The sequence below is a fragment of the Atractosteus spatula genome, chromosome 15, assembly GCF_055471065.1.
Source record: "Atractosteus spatula isolate fAtrSpa1 chromosome 15, fAtrSpa1.hap1, whole genome shotgun sequence".
Lineage (NCBI taxonomy): Eukaryota > Metazoa > Chordata > Actinopteri > Semionotiformes > Lepisosteidae > Atractosteus > Atractosteus spatula.
Window position 1 is genome coordinate 16,846,298 of NC_142720.1, and position 19,425 is coordinate 16,865,722.

The window sequence follows — 19,425 nt, forward strand, 5'->3', positions numbered from 1 at the left end:
ACCCTGAGTAATAAGAATCAGAAAAGGCCACTGCTGAATCACTTCACCATTACATAATGTCCATTTAAGGCTCCTTGGCAGCTGTGGCAGGAGTGCATGCACTTAACGTTAGTGAAGCCACTCTGTACTGCACAGTTTTCTCTGAAGGAGCACAGCCTGACCACTCCGCAAACTGATCCATCCCCTGGGGTGGTGGGGCTAAATTCTACTGCGCGGTAATTCAGAATTAAGATCAGATTTTAATACAGCACTGGTATCTCCACAAACGTGTTTCAAAACGTGGACATCTGACGGATAAAAACAACCAAAGAGATGATGATGTGAGACCCCTGTGGACAGGGTACACTGGAACGCCGAACTCTCGCTTGCTTTGGTTGCAGTGACAGACAGGTGCCCCCCTGCCACTAGGAGTCGGAAAGGTCTCCTTCTTCCGTGATTCCACCTGACGGGCCTGCTGTCAGCCTGCACAAGAGCGAGGTGCAATTAATCTGCATATGTCTCCTCTGCAAAAAAATGGAAATATGAATAATAATAATAATAATAATAATAATAATTGCTTATACTTATATAGCGCTTTTCTGGACACTCCACTCAAAGCGCTTTACAGGTAATGGGGACTCCCCTCCACCACCACCAATGTGCAGCATCCACCTGGATGATGCGACGGCAGCCATAGTGCACCAGAACGCTCACCACACATCAGCTGTACTGCAGACTGCAGACAATACTGCAGACACATACCTAACAAACATATGAGGCCACTTTCAAAGCGATTTGCTCCAGTCCAATGCTTTATCCACATTTTTTGACCCTATACAAAAGCTGGAAACCTTCCAAAACGACCTAAGCAAAAAGCAAAAGCTCAGTTTTATAAGGCAGCAAGGTGACATGGCTAGTGTTGCTGCCTCGCAGTGCTTGGGTCCTTCAATTCTAGACTAAGGCAGCGTGTGTGTAGATTGCATATATCCTACCCTGGAGTTTTTTTTCCAGGTGGACTATTTTCCTCCCACCTTCCAAAGACAAGCTGGCATGGTTAACTGGCATGTCTAAACTGGCCCCATGGGCGCACCCTGCAGTGGTCATGTGGGGACTGTGTTAGACAAGGCAGATAGGCCCACTGATTCTCCACGTTGTGGCTTGAGACAGCACGAGCGTGATAGCCTATCACGGGCTCCATACAAGATTCTGATTTTTATCATCTCAACACATTTTTCAGAACTAAAAACTTAAAACAAAAGTTATCCAAGCAACTTGAGAGTCAAGCCATAGTTTTACAGCTCGGTAATAAATTCAGTCACCTTTCCTCTTGCATGGCAAGCAAGTGTTTATAACTATCACTCATTTCTAAAACTATCAAAACTAGTTTTTCCTGTCATCTTCAACCCAACACACATTGGGAACATGTTTCAGCACCTATTGTGACTACATAAGGCATTATCTGCAGCTGTCCAATAACCACTAGCAACTGTGGCCTTGTTTCATAGATGCACCAGATAAGATTGTATTCCATACTGTATATTCAGATTGCTTTTGTTTCAATGCTTTCACACAGACTGACACTTTTAACATAGTATCTTCCGCTGTGCTCATTTAAACAACAATCATTCCATTAGGATGGTGTAATGCACTCAGCCTGTCTGTAAGGCATAACGTTACACTGTAACTATTTGTACCTTGGCTCAGGTCAGAGACCACACTATATGATTTATGGAATAGGCCCTAAATTTAATATGATGTCACCATTCCAATCAGAAGCTTTAAAATCAAACTTATCTGCATTAGTTGGGCATGAGCTGTTACATTACTTTGGGCAGTATTCAAGTGTTGTGAGCTAACACACAACTCTAAACCAGGCAGCACTCCCATTCTTCATTGTGTGCATTAGTTCAGTAGGCACTTTAATCAACCTGTATTTTACTAATTGGTACTGTATGGCCATCCTATGTACAAAAGCAGATTCATATTTCATTTTATCTCTGTATCATTATCGGTGTGTAAACATGCGTATAAAAGCATGGTTTAGAGGCTGCTCCAGTAAATAACATACTGTATTCCAAGGCCATCACATCTTATCTTGAAACGAACATTTCTGTTACAGATTGGACACACTGATAACAAACGTTTAGTCGAAATGTTTAGTTCAGTGGAAAATTATTCTATCAAATCAAAACAATTATCCTCTTTGGATTAACAGTGATTTAGGGAGCAAATGCTAGAATGAATGAAATACTGAAAGGGATCTAAAACTATTTTTATAGTATTCACCAGAACGAAATGAATTCATCATCAGTCGTACGGGGTGTTTGTGTACTTTGGAAACTTTGGGTTCTCCAGATCACGGTTTTATTAAGGTTCGGATGTGTTTCGGGACGTGCATGAAAGGCTACCCCAGCTGTGTACTGTACTGTATATCCATTTGGGTCTTTTCTATTGCCAAGGTCGTTACCCATTACGCAACTGTGAAAAGGGCCATTAGTTTGAAGGGGGCGGTCTGACAGTCAATTTGGCAGTTTTACGATCAGCATCAATACTTGGGTCTCTTGCTGTGCGATCAGAAGTACAATACCGCATGACTGCGTGTTGTCTGTTCTTACATAAGACGCCAAAATTGCTGTGCGCTCAGACCAGTACGGTGATGTTCAAATTACATACTTCAGAGGACAGAATATTTACAATAAGCCTTCCAGCCAGTCGGGTGCAACGAAATTAGTGGCAAATATGTGGTTTAAAGAGAATAACAACGTTTCCAGGAAAGTGCCGTGGAAGACAAAATACTTTTGTGGATGAAAGGTGGGGCGCATTCCTGACAGTCAACTGTTATTCTCAAACTGAGTGTTATGAGCAAATATAAAGTTAACAAAGACGAGCATGTCTTACAGTTGGTGGTGCCATGGCCATACACAGCGGGTTGATCACACGATTTACAGAACTACCCTGCGTTTCAGGTAGGAATTGAAGAGAAAAATACATTTAAATACAATGGTGTACGGTAAACAGTGAAGGAAGAATGTATCTCCAATCTAAAGCACTGAAACTTCGATAAAACATACCCAGTCCTCGAAGTGCCGGCTGCCGTTTTGCAGCAGGTCCTCAAACTGGATAATGCAGTTTGCCACAAAATCATCGTATCCTATAGGTGCATCGTGAAAGACGGCCAACTCGATTTTCCTGCCGTCCCGGACCTCGGTGACGAACTCGTCATTCCAGGCTGGGCTGTTGGTCTTCTGCTTGGTGGACGTCTGTCCCACTCGCGAATCGTCCACGTTCAAGGCTATATAGGTATCCAGAAGGAATGTCTGGGTCCTCGGTCCGACAGCGTGCCTCAGTGACCATGGAGTAGGCTTAAGGTCCAGAGCCTCACAGATCTTAATCTTCAATAACCCATTAAAAACCACCATGATGATGATGGTTTCACTATTCGATTGGAATTGGTTAGTTATTTTAAAGGATGGGTAATTCTTGCCAATTCAATGGGTGATAAATAATTAAATATATTTTAGTATCAGTTGCCTTCGCTGGAGAAGAAACAAATGAATGCAGTTTTTTTTTCCCTTTTGCTCGTGCGACACCCAGTGAATATGTATGAATCTTGCCTTGCATATAACGGAAAAACAGCAGTCCCGTTTCACTCTATCACACATACAAATCGGATGCAAAGCAGTGCTCCCCAAAACGGTCCTGTCGGGTCCTGTGTAAATTGTCTTGTTTTTTTCAACCGTTTTGGTTTCGCGTTGAAAACAAACATTTGGTAGCTGGGGGGAAAAAAAGGGATCTCCTTCCTTCAGAACAGCGTGCTTTTGCTGTGGATCCTCCTGTGTTAAACATACAAACACAACAGAAAAAGAAATACTACCATGGAGCAAAACACCCAGTCTCTTCTTTCACAGCCCTTCAGAAAAATAAACCAAAGCAGGAGCTCTTCAGCATCGCTTGGGGTCTAAAGTATTCGTTTTCCTCTTATCGAAGGGAGAGGAAAGGGATCCAGTTTGATCGCGGCACATTGGGACGTCTTTCTTGACCTCTGGCTGTGGATACCCTTTAAAAATTCATAGTAGCAGCCCCTGGTTTGTGGTTTTTCGGGTCTGTGTGCTTCTGCAGCTCTCAGGCTGCTCTCTTGCTGTTGCTGCTGTCGGTTTCCTGCAACCTACAGTACCTCCTTTTTTTTTCTATAACGCTAATGCAGGAAATGCGCAAAACACGTCAGTTTCTCAGAGCCGCGCCGAGCCTCTTCTGTACCAGATGGGGGAGTGCAGGCGAGCTGGAGCACAGGGGGACTGTCAAGCAGTCTGCGCTTCGCGACGGGGTCGGGATGGGATCCGGGATGTGAACGCGATTGAACAGGCTTTCATCCCCCACGAGCGGGGGAGTGGCGAGGCTGTGTTGCGTTGTGGAGCAGTGAGCGCTGAAAGCTTAACGCGTCTCACTCAGTCGGGATGGCGAGACGGCCGTGGGCTCTTGTAAACTCGAGAGGAATCGGGCACCTCTCTTGCTCCAAAATGCAATTGCGGATATTTTTTTTTGCGGTTACGGCACCAGCAGCTATACAGACACGCTGCAAAACAAACCGTAAAGATTGCTGGCATCATTATTAAAAGTAATATGCTATTGCAATCCACTTTTTTGCGCTAGTGAAGTTTTCGGGCAAGAACAAGCATAGCTTCCTGTTCTTTTTTACAGAAATAACTGCTTAGAATAAAAAATACAGATACGACGCACAGTAAAGACACGAGAAATATTTTTTAAAAAAAATATTTTTATGACCTTTTCTTTGTAAACCCCCTTTCGGACATTACTGTGATTAAGAATAAAGAATATACAGTACATTGTGAAAGAAATAAATCCAATCTGAATATTACGAGCAATTTAACTTGTGTATTGTTACATTGAACAAATCAGGAGCCCTTTCAAGGGCTCGGTTTGTTGTGTTTATTTATGATATAATCCAGTTTGATTTTTTTTTAATAGTGTGTTTTACTATGGCAAAACTATTGGTTTACAGGTGGTACCTTAATAATGGATCATTTTTCGGGAGCGATAATCTTGCTCCTTAGCTGACAGAACTATTTTTCTAATGAATTAATATAATGAATCAAATGAAAAGTGGCAATGTATACGTTTCACATCTTTTTGCGTAAGAAAATGTATCACCGTTTCCAGTACAGTATTTTTTCTGGGGATCTAAATTGAGTTCTGGCGCCATCCTGTGTAGGTAGTCTTGTTAAAGAATAACTTGCAGTGTTTACAGACGGAGCAAGTGGAAATTTTCCCTGCGCGTAGTACCTGGGTGCATCAATAATATTTTATTTTCTTGTGCAAATGTTACCATGTATGTTCTTGCGTTTATTCAATAAAAGCAATATTTGTTTTAGTAACAAACAGCAAATAGGTGTCACATGTAGTTATGTTTTACATATTAAAGTTGTGTTTTTAAAACTTGTTTTACCCTGCGCGTAGTACCTGGGTGCATCAATCATATTTTATTTTCTTGTGCAAATGTTACCATTTATGTTCTTGCGTTTATTCTGTAAAAGCAATATTTGTTTTAAGAACAAACAGCAAATAGGTGTAACATGTAGTTATGTTCTACATATTTAAGTTGTGTTTTTAAAACTTGTTTTACCAAAATATTTGTACTTTTTAGTTAATCTGTTATGGTGAATTATTTTATATTATTTCATTTCTGTGATGGCACCGTTATTTCTTACGGCCCACCGCTTCTTTTCCGTTATGAAAACATTTTAATCACCTCACCATCTCATCACTCATCATTTTCTGACGCCTCTACTTTCTGTGCTAATATCTGTACAGTATTTGTACAAAACATACAGTAAATTAAATCCACGACCTTATATTAGCATGTAATTCACATCTTTCAAAAATCGAAGTTTTTAATGTCCATTAAATTGTTGTATTTAGATATTAAATACTGGAGCATTTGTAATGCCACCAAAATCTAACGTATTCTGTTTCTCTATCATTATTGATTTACAGTATAATATGATTAAATAAGTAGGTTTTAGCGGCAGGAGAAGTGAGTTTGAATCAAATCTTGTTTGATTAGTCTACGTATAATTGGAAATCACTGTAAGTCTGATAAAACATCCGTTCAGAAACGTAAAAAATTAAACTAAGCTTAGTACAGCGCCCCTTTCATGTTAAAAAAATATATGCATGGGTGGGAGATGATGTGAAAAATAAATTGCCAATCTAATCGTTTGTAATTGAAATTCAAGTTGCTGCTGTCATAATCATGTATTACCAAAGCGCATTGCATTGAAGTCAACGATCCTTTTCTTCGCAGCCGAAACTGATTGTTTTGCCCCAAATGTCCTGACCCAAATGATTTTTAAACACTCTTTTACAGTTTTACAGTTTCATTTTATACACCGTTTCTTTGTCACTTTTTGTGATGTTTCTTTTTCATGACTTTTTCTGCGGCAAAGGAAACTGCTTCTGGCCCTTTAAACAGAGAAGGATCTCCCTTGGAGCGAACCATTCGAAAATCTGAGATTCGGTTGATCTCTTTGGGAAAATCATTTTTCTGCCGTCACCGGTGTCCGGAATTGTTCGTTAAAATGTGTCAAAATGCTTAAATATATTTAAAAAATACAAAGACAAATATTTCACGGCACAGAGACATCGTAGTAAGATAGGCGAAGTTTAAGCTGAATACAGTTGGAAGAAACCCTTTCCTCTGTTTGCGGAAGGGGATGGCTGGCTGGCTCGGGTTTGAATGGTTTTCCGCGTGTAGATCGCTCTGTGTACTCTACCTAAACGGCGCATTGCTGGATTACAGTAAAAGTGAGTAACATAGTATGCTCCTGGTATGGTTTTAATTAAGTTAACAGCTGGTTTATTCCACAAATGCCGATTATTTTGCACTGGAAAAGAAATCTGTCATGTCTATTAACTTTTTCCCCTCCCGTGAACGCCTTGAATTCGGATGCTGGATGTGCTCAGCTGCATTATCAGCCCGCTGTCAGAAAACGTTTGGACATTGTTGTGTTGCACGTAATAAATCTTCTCAAGACTGGCGGGGTTAAGCGTACCGTTATTATTCCAGTACACAGCCCCGTATGCCACGTAGCCGGCTGGATTTATGTTTGCGCCCTGACTTGAAGATACTTATTTTGTTTATTTGAATGGGTAACCTCGCGTTCTTTCTTTAAACTCTCGGGGGCTATTACGCAGAGAGCTTTGAAGTGGTAAAAGCTGATCGGTCAATGAGTGCTTCATTGCAGCCTTCATGGTCTCAACGACTAGTAAAATGCACGTAGATGTGCTTTAAAACAAAGCCCGTAATGTAAACGACTAGAAGATAGCACAAACATTGCAGTCACTGCTGGGAGGATATTCGTCACAGCAGCATTGTACTGTAGAGTACTAGTAGTTATGACTCCGAACCTGGGTTCAGACCCAGTAAAGGGCACTGTAGTTGTATCTTTGAGAAAAGTATTTTGCCCAGATTGCTTCATTTAAAGGCCCTGTCTTAAAAAACGTTTAGTCCCGTTTTACGGGTCATTGTAAAATAGGCTTTGGTTTCAGTTCATTTATATGGCTAAATGAAGGTTTCTTTGCTATGTATGTTTATGGTAACCAGATGTTTCATGTACTGCTTATTCATCGATATTTGTTACAGCTCTTTAAATCTCTGTATTCAAAGAATTGTGTATATAACTGCTCCAGGAATAAGGGGGCTTTATTACTTAAGCCATTTATTACAATGCAGTTCAGAATTGGTCAGAATTTAAACGCAGATGCTGCCATTTCATTTTTAATTGCTTTTATACTAAAGGAATTGGGACATTTCAATTCATTCTAACTTGATTTGGGCATGACCACCATGTCATTTTTTAAAGTTCAGATCGTGCAGTGGATGTCTTTCTGCAGTAGGAGTTCTGAAACCCTGTGTGAGGATGCAGATGGAAAGATTGTGGCCATTAGAGAAGGAGAGTTGCAAAGAAATAAGGCTTAGGAGAAGGAAAATACCATTTAGGTTAGAAGGGATGGGCAGCAGAGGGAAATGGGCATATATGAGAATGGGCAGGTGAGAATGAGTATCCACGCTGAGGGAGAACAGGAGGAGAGGTGTGGAGAGCCGAAATGGAAAGGATTTGGGAGGAGATATGTCTGTTGTTGAGAGAAGGGGAAAAGTGTGATACAGGTTTAAGGATAATTTTGGATTTCAATGTCTTTCTGCAGTAGGAGTTCTGAAACCCTGTGAGGATGCAGGTGGAAAGATCATGGCCATTAGAGGTAGTGGAGAGATCTTTGATCCTCACAGCTCTGACATGTTCCCTGTAACCGTCTGTTAGTCTTCTTCCCCTCTCACCAATATAAATGTCTGGGCACTTTCTAAATGAGATGCAGTATAAAAGGTTGCTGGAAATACACGATGTCTTTTGGCGTGACACAACACCGTCCGAAGTAGCCTTGGCTGTGTGTTGAATTGGATATACTGTGTATTTACAGGTGATGCAGCGGGTCTACTGGTGTGGATGATTGCTCTGGGCGGTTAAGAGAGCTGTGAACAAGAATGCTGAGCAGAGTAGGTGGTTGGCAATATGAGATGATGGAGCGATTAGGGAAGAGGGTGCAAGGGATATCTTTTAAAATGGGGAAGTTGTCACTGGTGGTCCTGGGAATTGAAAGGGAGTTAGAATGATAAGGAAACACCAACAGAATACAAAATACCAATACCAAATAATGCCAAATCTCCACTTTGATGCTTTGGATGATACTGTAGTTGAAACCTTTACATTGTGGTTACGTTGTCATTTCTGTTAGCAACACAGTTTTCAAGTTTATGTGGTCTAGCCTACAGTCATGGCTCTGTGGGCACCATGCTGGCAAGATAAGGCAATATAATTTGTGAAATGGTGCAGGGGGATCTGAACTAATGTTGTCACTCACTTGAGTCCTGCCTACCTTTTCATTTGAATCCCAGTCACTTCTTTGGTGTGCAGACTGATATGGAACAAATTCTTTTTGCATTTCATATGTACTAAACAGAATCATGAACACTCTAATCTGAATGATCCTCCTTAAATGAACTACGTACTGTATAAAAGTCTACTAAAAAAAAAATTGATCTGTGCTTCCGGTTTTCAGATGATGAGAAGAACTCGAGTGCAGGTTTGCAAAAAGCAAGGAGAAGATGATTTGGATGTGGGGTCTGATAACCTGTGAGTAAATATCATTGTTTTACAATGTGATTTTTCTAGCATTGAACTAGTTTAAATTGATCTTTAGTCTCATCATAGATGCAGGCTGTCATGGCTAGCCTGGCGATGACATGCATGTGGTATGTGTGGATTAGTGAGTTTGAATTCAGTGTTGCAAAGCTTCTGCCATGAGTTTCTGACTCATACAGTAAGTGCGTATACCTCCTAAAAAAGCATCTGAACAATTGAGATAATATCATACTCTCTAATACCTAGAAATACACTCTGCTTCCAGAACTGTTTGAGCTCCAGGCTAAGCTCCTTAAGTTAAATTTTTGTCGGTTAAAATGTTTTTATATAATAATCAAAAAATAGTATAACAAGAATAAATAATAAATATAATAATAAGAGTATTTTGTAAGAGCATTTTTTATTAACTGTAAACTTTATTTTGATTTTATCAACATTATAAATACATTTATGCAAATGTTTCTTATTTACTGTTGTCTTTTTTCGTGCAGGCATTATACTAGGAACACTGTAATATACTGGTAGGATTAATACCTATGCCTGGATTTTCATTTTTGTCATTATTTGGAAAAGAGCAGAAATGATTCTTCCACTCAACAGTGCGACTTTTCCCTGATACAGTAGTTCCTCTATCGTGCATTCTGCCGTCATCTGAAAACCATTTAATAACCTGAAGCAGCAATGTACTTCTCATTTCAGCTCTCTAGATGGCATTCTTGCATTCCTCTTGCAAGATGAATTAAAACAATACCTCATCACCCAGGGTATTTATTCTTCTCTTTTTTATTTTTAGTTCAAATTGTTAGCTCGGCCATCCTGGACTATAATTTTTGGTCTATAACAATCCACGAGGTCATGAATAAATATTTTTATTGTCCATCCAGTATGCCTGGCAGGGGTCATGGCATCCTTGACCTTCTCCATAGGAGAACATGCAGACTCCACACAGACAGTGTCCCAGCCATGAACTGAACCCAGGACTCAACATCCAAAATTGTATTAATCCATTATAAAGACTATGCAAAAAGTCTGAACAGCTATGCAAATCTACATTTTAATACATATCAAATATATTAACAGAAAAGGCGACCAAACTATGCGAGATAGAAGTTCAGATCAATCAGGTGTGATCAGAATAAAACACCAGCAGCAGCCTTGTGCGGTGTAAGAACATCGCAATATATTTTCCCCACTCAGCTAAAGAAATACATATACAGAGTTTAAAACGGGTCTTTGTCAGCCTAAAATCCAGTGATAGTCTGCTGTCTCTTTTATATTCCTACTGTAGCTCTTCGGAACCTGAAGAAGAGAGTGAAGAAGAGGATGAATGGCAACCGCAGAGCAAGGCGAAAGAAAAGAAAGCAAAGCCGGCCGTGAAAAAGGCATCCAAACCACGGGTGCCAAAACAGAAACCCCCCAGGAAGACAGCCGAGAAAAAGCAAAGAGCTCCAAGGACAAAAAAGCAGAGTTTAGCCCTGGCTGAGGAGGTGAAAGTGAAAGAAGAGGTGGGAGAAAAAATCTGGAGTGAAATGAAAATGTATCAAGACACAATAAAAACTCTTACTAGAATGCAGATAAAAGACATTAAACAAAAGACGGGCTGAGTTACAGATGATGGGTTAATTTTGCTTTGTGGGTGTTCAGTGGCTTGCCATCTAGTCCACCCTTTGAAGTGAACAAAATAGCTATGGAGATTGAAAATGGTTCCTTTTGGAAACTGTAAGGAATCAGCAATAATAATTGGTACTACATAGCAAGTAGAATTAAAAGTTGTCATTTTTTAAAGGTTTGTCAGGATGCACCTTTCCAAAGTGTCGCAGAATTAGCCTCTGCTGCTGGTGTGAGCCTCAGTTGTTTGAGGTGTCTGATTTTAGCCAGAGGTATAATTGAGCTGCCTTCAAAGCTCTGGTAGTTTTGGGGGAGGGAAGGTGGCTGATGATGTCAGGGCATAGTGAACCAGCAATGATCATAATTCAGAAACATGTGCTCCTGAATAATTTAATAGAATGTGTAGTATTCTTTTTAAATGGTAGCTAAAAGTAAAAAACATTCAATTGTCCACTAGACACCTGTTGGTTACTGAGTAATGTGGCGCCCTTTTTATATGTAGAGTTAGTCCTCTTATTTGCAACTGCAACTCACAACTGGCAGCCCACTGAAGCTCAGCAGGTGTGAGCCTGGTCAGTAACTGGATGGGAGACCTCCTGGGAAAAACTAAGGCTGGTGCTGGAAGAGGTGTTAGTGGGGCCAGTAGGGGGCGCTCACACCACAGTCTGTGTGGGTCCTAATTCCCCAGTATAGTGACGGGGACACTATACTACAAAAAGGCATTGTCCTTCGGATGAGACGGAAAACTGAGGTCCCAACTAAAAATCCCAGGGTGTTTCTCAAAAAGAGTAGGGGTGTTACCCTGTTGTCCTGGCCAAATTTCCCATTGGCCTTCACCAATCATGGCCTCCTAATAATCCCCATCTATGAATTGGCTTCATTACTCAGTTCAGTCTTGCCCACTGAGAGCTGATGTGTGGGGAGTGTTCTCTGCGCACTATGGCTGCCGTTGCATCATCCAGGTGGGGCTGCACATTGGTGGTGGTGGAGGGGAGTGTCCAGAAAAACGCTATATAAGTGTAAGGAATTATTATTATTTGAAAAAGCTATTCTTTAGAATTCTTACAGAATCCTGTAGCCTGATCACAGTTATCTAAACATCTGCTTACCCTGCAAAGCGGAGTTCTGCCCCTTTCGTCTGCAGCTGAGTTATGAATTCTCATCCATTATTACAGAGGCTGTCATTCCCTGCGGCGGATGGGCTCTACAAAGACACCAAGCAGCTGGGGGGCACTGGGGACAGAGAGGATAAGACTACAGCAGGACAGGGGAAGGAGCGGCAGGGAGAGCCAGTGCCCCCTTTGGGATATCCCTCAGAGGAGCCCTCCTCGAGTCACCACCTGCCCGGGATGAAGAAGGAGGAGCCGCCAGAGGATGATTACACTTTCAACGAGCCCGCCGTAAAGAAGATCAAAACCAGCGACTGTCCTCAGGGAAAACCTGTAAAACATCACGTTCAGAAAAAAGGCCAAGTGGAGGATCTGCAGATGAATTGGGATATAGTGAAGGTATGTTTATGATCTGATAAAGTTGTTTGCACTGTCCTGTAAAAGAATACACAGATTGCAAACACTCTGGTTATGGTTTTTCCATTGTCTAGATATCTATTATCTATTCTCCATTATGGGAAATAATGGTTTGAAATGAAAGGAGATTATTTAATCCATCTACATCTGTTTAGGAGTTAGGAATGATTTGACTCAAGAGTCATCCAGGTGATTCTTGAAAGCAGACATGGTATCTGCTTCTACAACTTGATTGGGTAGCATGTTCTATTCACAACCCCTTGCATAAAGAAGTGCTTCCTGATCTCAGTTTTAAATGCACATCCACTTAGTTTTCTCCTGTGTGCTCTGGTTTATGTTTTAAGCAAAGGGGTAGTTATTTTTTTAATCACATAGATTCAGTACCTTTTGTCTGTGTCCTGAAATATTCCATCTCTTAAAATGGAAGGCTTATTGCTAGAGTAATAGTTTTTCCATAAAACCTATGATTGAGGCAGTAAGGCTATGATTATGGCATTGTGAACTTGCAGCCGGCCCTTGAAAGAGACTGTTTGTTGAGATGCTGTGTTGTGCCTGCGGTGTACAGGTTCTCTCGGAGATGACTGTGGTGGAAGAATGGGTGTGTGCCAATATTGTGTCTCTCTTCAATGAAGAGAACACCATCCCCTTCATTGTCCGCTACAGGAAGGAGCTGATCAACCACATGGATGCGGACGCAGTCCGAGATGTTCAGCTGGTTTTGGAGGAGCTGCGGTAAGCTATGACAGTCATGAGTTTCTTGAGGGTCTGGGCTGGGAATTATTTTTTAATGTCCAATGGGCATTGGGTAATTAAGAAAAACGTGCAGAACTGCAGGTGTCCTTTTGACCGAAATGTCCTAAATTAAAAAAAAAATCGGACTAAAATCTTTCATTCTGCTTTTTTCTTTCAAGACACGTTGCAAAGAAAGCTCACTCTATCATACAGACTCTGAAGAAGGAGGGAGTTCTAAGCAGCAGTCTGGAAGAAGTTGTGAGAAACTGTAAAACCACAGATGAGCTAGATCATGTGGTGAGTGAAGTGGCTCTGTCAAATGATCAACTGTCTTCATAAACCCTGACCATTCTGGAATCATAATGATCAATGCAGATTGCTGCACTAGAGGAAGAATATCCTTTTGCCAGATGAAAATAATATCCACACCTGTCCAAAAGTCAAATTTAGAATTTGGCACACTGTGAATCAAGGGGGTTGTTTTCGAGTCACTGTTCACAGTGTCTGTCTAGACAGGCATTTCCAGGTTAGCCTGATGACCAAAAAACTTCTGCCTTCCACGGTAGTCAGATTTGGCATGAAGTAGAATTTCCTAGAACAAAGATAATTGCTCAAGGGGGTTATGAGCAATGATCAGTTTTAGTATGGCAGTAGGCCTATGTGCTGTCCACATCCAACTTTCTCTTGCAAAAGTTACCGGTTCATTTTGCCATCTTATAGCGTTAAAATATATCATATATGGGCTGTCGATAAGTGAATAAATCACTTTAGAAATTAAAATGTAAGCTTTTAATAGGTGTACATCATGCGTAGAATTGGGCAGTTTTTGAAAAGAAATATTTCTAAAAATTAGAATGCTATGGCACGTAATGGTTTAGCCATATCTGACTGTGTGGCTTCACCTATCGCATATCCAATATGAAGAGGCTCTCTAGTTTGCAAGCTGTATGCATTGTGGACACCACATAAACACATGCTGCTGTTTCACCGGTCAGCTTTTTCCAAGCTGTCTTCTGGTGAAAGTCTGTACACCTCTCTCCGCAGCTTGCATGGAGACTATCCCTTGCTATGTTTGTCATTTAATTAGTATGCGCCTTACAAGAAAGGCAGTAAGCTGTCGAAGGCTCGGCGAGCGAGGGAGCTGGGCCTTGAGCCTGCAGTCATGACTCTCCTGCAAAACCCCCAAGCTCTGGATCTGCACAGCTGGGTCAAACCGCAGACTGAAGGTACTGCTCTGCATGCTTCTTCCTCATGGCAGCTACTCCTCTCACCGGAGCCCGTGCTTCAGACAGTGACCACAGTTTCCAAGCTGTCTTTTCCTTATGAGAAGATAACACAAAAGTGTCACATAAATATTTCACAATTCTAGTATTGGAGACAAAAGCATTTTAAGTTGATCCTGTTGTTAAAGCAGTCCCTACCTTAAGAGGAGCTTCATTATTTGATGAACAGTTGCACACAAAACCACTTCTTATCTCCGACTGTTTCAGGTAATTTCACAATAATGTTTACATCATATACCATAAAAATAAATTATAAATGATTGCTAAATCTATAAAAGATAAATCTATAGATAAATTGCTGAATTTGAAATTGAATTATTTCAAAACATTTATTATCTAAACTGTAGAGGGCAGTAGTGCACCTTAAATAACATGTACTTTTTCATAATCTCTATGACAGGAACACGTTGTTTTTCTAGCAACAAAAAGCACACGTCCTTTTGAGAACTTTTTTGTATAAGGAAAAAAAACAGTCATTAGTTATGGGAGGGAACAAGATTGTGTGAAGCTTATCCTGTTTTATAAATCCTGAATTAATCATGCTATTACATGAATATTCTTTAATACTCGTGTTTGTTTCCATTACTCATACGAGGTAAGTGGTCTGTGCTACAGAGTTTTTGGCTCAGTAATGTTGTAGTGGGATATTTATTATTGAACATTGTTATGGGTTATTTATTGTCATGCTTTATTTGAACCACAAATATAGTGAGAACTTGGGAAGCAGCTATGGAGCTAAACTGTTGCTAATAGCCGGCAGTAAAGAAGCAGTTTACAACCAAACTGGAGAGAAACATCAGTGCTGTGCAAAGCATATTAGGGTTGACTCTTCTTCTTCCTTTCTGGTGGAGCACCTGGCATGTCCCAAGTATTCCTCTTTTGTTCTCCAGGTCTTTCCACATTAGCAGAAGTGGAGACAGGAGTGCAGCAGATCCTGGCAGATATGATAGCGAAGGACAAGCAGACGCTGGAGTTTGTGCGGGGAGTGTACGTGTCCTGTTCCTCTGGGCCTCTCTGGCGTGGGGCTGGGCCACAGCGAGCTCGAGGAGGCCGCCACGTTCTGACGTTCAGGGGCAATTAGCATGGTCTTTCAGGGGCCTGCAGTCCCGTAGGGTTTGTAGTGATGATAAGTGAGGAAAAATGGTTCTTCTGACCATTAAAGCAAAGACATCAATGGAGTAATCGAAAAGCAGGTGGGGATGAAATCAGTAGGAGGTGGCAGCACGCTGTGGAACTTGGCTGATCACCTCAACACAGTGATGAAAAACAGTGAGAAGGTGTTGGACTGCTTAACCCGTTCAGTAATTGCTCAGTGTGAAAAATGGATGTCATTAAAATTAACTGTAGCCCGTGTCTGTGTAGTAGGATATAACCTTTACACTATATTGGCACCAAAAAAATAATAAAGCCTGAACCCAGAGGACTGAAACCCCACTCTCTTCGTATCATTCTGTACGTACAGTAAGAAATTCATATTTCTTTCCATTGCCTGTGTTGTAGGTGTTGCGTTACCAGCACTTTCCAATGCATATCCTTTTTTATGCCGCTAATGGTACAGTAACAGAATCCTGAAGACTACCACAGTTCAATGTTAATTGCTTTTGCTTGAGTAAATTTGTGAAATTGTAAAAAGCTTCTTGGCTTTCCCTTGCAGATGTGACCAGAGCGCCATAACCATTCATTCGACTGTTTCGAAAGCGGCACTGAAGGAGAAAGAGCAGAAGGACGCGACAGCGGGCAAGCCGAAAGACATCGACAAGTTCCAGCTGTACTGTGACTTCACGGCCAACGTCAAACGGGTTCAGCACCACCAGGTGAGCATGCCCCATGGTATTGATGGGAGAGTTCATTATATGAATATATGCTGTGTGCATTAATAGTGTAGTCAGAAAAAAAGGGTTGGGATGCAGAATTCAGGGTGAATGTTTTCCTTATCCAAATATTTATATTCATACTATACTTATAATCTCTGTTGAATCTTTTTATGTATGCATATACTGTATGTAAATATTATCTATTTGTACACATAGCTACTGTAAGGATCAAAATAAATGCTAAACCATGGGTCTTAGAATTTCAGAGCTGCAAAATGCTGAATATTACAGCCTTTTAACACTTGTCCAGAATCGGTGTGGCAGATGAGGTTGAGAGTAAATGCTATAATCCGCTGTGTTTCTGTGAACTTTACAGAGGCTCCCCCATGTCAGGCTTAGTTAAATCTGCACCATCCACAGGGCCAAGAACTGTGCCATTGCTGGTACCTGTGCTTCTGTTTATAACAGCTTTATTACTCACAGTGGTGCTCGGCCGCATGTCACAGTGGGTATGTCAGCACCAGGATAGTGCTGGAGACCATTAATCACAAGCATGTCCTGCAGTCATTGTAAGCCATTGTGTTTAACATATGTGACATGTCCGAATTAGCTAGTGATTGAATTAAGGGCTGTGATTGACACAGACTGCTCTGCAGTGACAGTGCTCATGGCCTGGAACATGCTGGAGCTTCAGACAACAAGCTGTGACACAGCTCCACAGATTCCTCACCGGCTTAAGCATTTTATGTAAAATGGCTAATTCCATTATGCAGATCATCTCTTAGTGTTCATTTGCAGTGATTACAAGTGACTTAAACAAATGAACATTAATTTCAGATATGTTTGTCAATGAAAAATCGGCGTTTGTCTGCATGCATATGTGCAAGTACAAATTAATGTGATGTGTCTATATATTATTGCCTATATATTATTACACATTGTTCATCATAACCTTTAAAAAAGATCTACCTACAAAGTTTTGTTCAGTCTCTTTCACCTGTGTGAACACACTTTAATATTTGTTTTTCTGGCCTTCAGTCTGGTCAGTTCCACCAGGATTTTTGTAAGTGGCAGAAAGATTTAATTGTAAAATTGTGATGGAGGGAGCGGGCAGCTCAAGGGGAAACCTGAACTTAATTAAAACTTTAATATTTCTTATTTACATTTTAATCAAAAAAACCATGCAGACACTGCAAAAACCATAATGTGAAGAGCCAACGTTTGTAATCATCTTGGCGTAGCAGGTTACTGTATACAGTATCTTCAAGAAGTGTTCTTGTGGTTGAAGTAACATCCTGCATTAACAGAGGAACCATTATTCAATCAGCACGCTGAGCGATGGGTATGATGCCCTACTTGCACACATGACAAACTGAGACTGACACCTGTGCATGTTATTCAGACTCAGGAAGTGCATTCTGTGATTGCAAGGCAGCACATGTTCCCCATTGTGTCTTGCCTGTGAAGAGCAATGAGTTCTGACAGACTGGGTTTGGAGGATCCAGCTGCTTTGATTGTTTGTTTACCTCTTTAAATTGTCTCCCGGTGAAATGTTCTCCTGATTCCTGGTTCTGATTTCTTACAGATGGCAGATGTTACATTATTTTATTTTATTATTATTAATTATTCTTTAACCTAGAAAAAATGTTTGTAGGAAATGTAACTTATATTGTTTATTTTTCAAATACATTAAAAGCTGCTAGTTACTATGCAAAGGGGAATAAAAGGCTTTTGCATCTCTGTGTACTGAGTGCTCATTCAGCTGGACTGTTCAACTCTGGAAGCAAAATCTTTCACTCGGCACTGTCAGCTTGCTTGTTTTGGAGTGCAAAGAGTTGGATTTATTATTATTGCACTGCTAAGTTATGATGTGTTGTCAAAAGGGATTTTCATTTGATTTTTTTCTGGAAGATTTTGGCAATGTCAAGTTAATGATGGCTTGGAAATCGGGTTCAGGATTATTTATTTGTTTTTTTAGTTAATTTGCTAATGGAGAAGTGGATAAAGAAGTTGTTCTTCTTTCTTTCTGGAGTAAAGCAATGTGTTGACCTTTACGTTGGAAAAAGTTACTCTCTTGTGAGCATTTCTCACAGGATCTCGGTGACTGAGTCTTGGCAGCGCTTAATAGTGTTTCGAAACACTGGTAACTTTATTAAAAAAAACAAAATGGTTCACTTTTAGTGTAACTGACATTTCATCAGCTTTTTGTTTGCTTTTCTGTGTGTATAAAGTATACTGTATATATTAAGTTAAATACCCACCATCAGAATTATCATCAAATACATTTTACGCCTAAACACAAAGGAACAAAAGATTCCTTAAAAATCTAATCTGATGCTAATGATTTTTTCGGCATTGATGCCTATGTATGATCAGTGAAAGCAGTGCATTCAAGCACATGACATTACAGACATACATTCTTTTAATATCTTCAAAAAGGGAAAGCAGTAATTTTGTATTCAATGTGTTGATGCTTTCCACAAAGATCAAAAGATAGTTGCTTCTTTAAAATAGTAAATATGTGTTTGTGTTTGCTCTTACAGTATTTACAGTTCTGTTCTCTTCTGCTTACTATAGTGCATATGCAAATTTAAATTCATGTTATTTTTATTTGAAACAGAAAACAAAACTTACCTACCTATCTCCACAGACCTTTTTTAAGTTTGTATCATTAATAGCTGCTTATCAGAGTCATTTGCAATACAGCCTCTAAATTAATTTCTTTTCATTGTCAATAATATTAGTATGTATACAATTTCAAATATTTGACAAAATGTAAAGGGACTATGCACAATTTAAAATGAAAACTTTGCTGAAAGCTAAACAAATCCTTGAATTCTAGTGTAGCGGCGAAATCCACTGCAATTGCCAAACAGATTTTGCGTATTTTGCAAATTAACCATGAAACAGTCTCTGTAAAATTTAAGTTGCATAGCTTGCCAGTCAGAATAAATGAAAATTGTTTTGGCTTGCTCTCCGAATATTGAGAAGTGAAGTGCTAACTATTGTTGTTGATTCTTGTCAGTGTTGCCACATTATGGTCTTTAGCTAGCTGCAAAAGGAAACAGAGGGGCTGAGAATTAAAATGGTAGCACCTGCGCTGGTTATACAGTGCAGAACATTTGTTTTTTGGCAAAGAGACACTTTTCCTTTTACACTCCAAATTCATCAATATGAAAAGCAGGCGGAAGATAAGTTCAGGACAGTAGTTTTAGGGTTTTGTTTCTTTAGGTTGGTTGAGGTGTCTGCCGAGCTTTGAATGAATGCT

At 40.2% G+C, this 19,425-nt stretch overlaps 2 protein-coding genes across 3 annotated transcripts in view; one reads left to right on the forward strand and one right to left on the reverse strand.

Moving 5' to 3' along the window:
* The window catches only part of prkceb (protein kinase C, epsilon b), a 126,255-nt gene extending 122,085 nt beyond the window's left edge, over positions 1-4,170 (reverse strand). The window contains exon 1 of the mRNA XM_088933819.1: positions 3,051-4,170. Within this exon, the coding sequence (XP_088789945.1) occupies positions 3,051-3,398 (348 nt within the window). The 5' untranslated portion in view covers positions 3,399-4,170. The remainder of the gene's footprint in view (positions 1-3,050) is intronic.
* Positions 2,876-19,425, forward strand: part of srbd1 (S1 RNA binding domain 1) — an 85,303-nt gene continuing 68,753 nt past the window's right edge. The window contains exons 1-9 of one of the 2 annotated variants that reach the window (XM_088933818.1): positions 2,876-2,945; positions 9,112-9,185; positions 10,483-10,699; positions 11,978-12,310; positions 12,894-13,060; positions 13,240-13,357; positions 14,148-14,286; positions 15,234-15,330; positions 15,998-16,157. In XM_088933818.1, coding sequence (XP_088789944.1) covers positions 9,112-9,185; positions 10,483-10,699; positions 11,978-12,310; positions 12,894-13,060; positions 13,240-13,357; positions 14,148-14,286; positions 15,234-15,330; positions 15,998-16,157 — 1,305 coding nt within the window. In that variant the 5' untranslated portion in view covers positions 2,876-2,945. Of the gene's footprint in view, positions 2,946-6,691; positions 6,802-9,111; positions 9,186-10,482; positions 10,700-11,977; positions 12,311-12,893; positions 13,061-13,239; positions 13,358-14,147; positions 14,287-15,233; positions 15,331-15,997; positions 16,158-19,425 lie in introns of those variants that run through there. The other variant, XM_088933817.1, reaches the window with a different exon arrangement.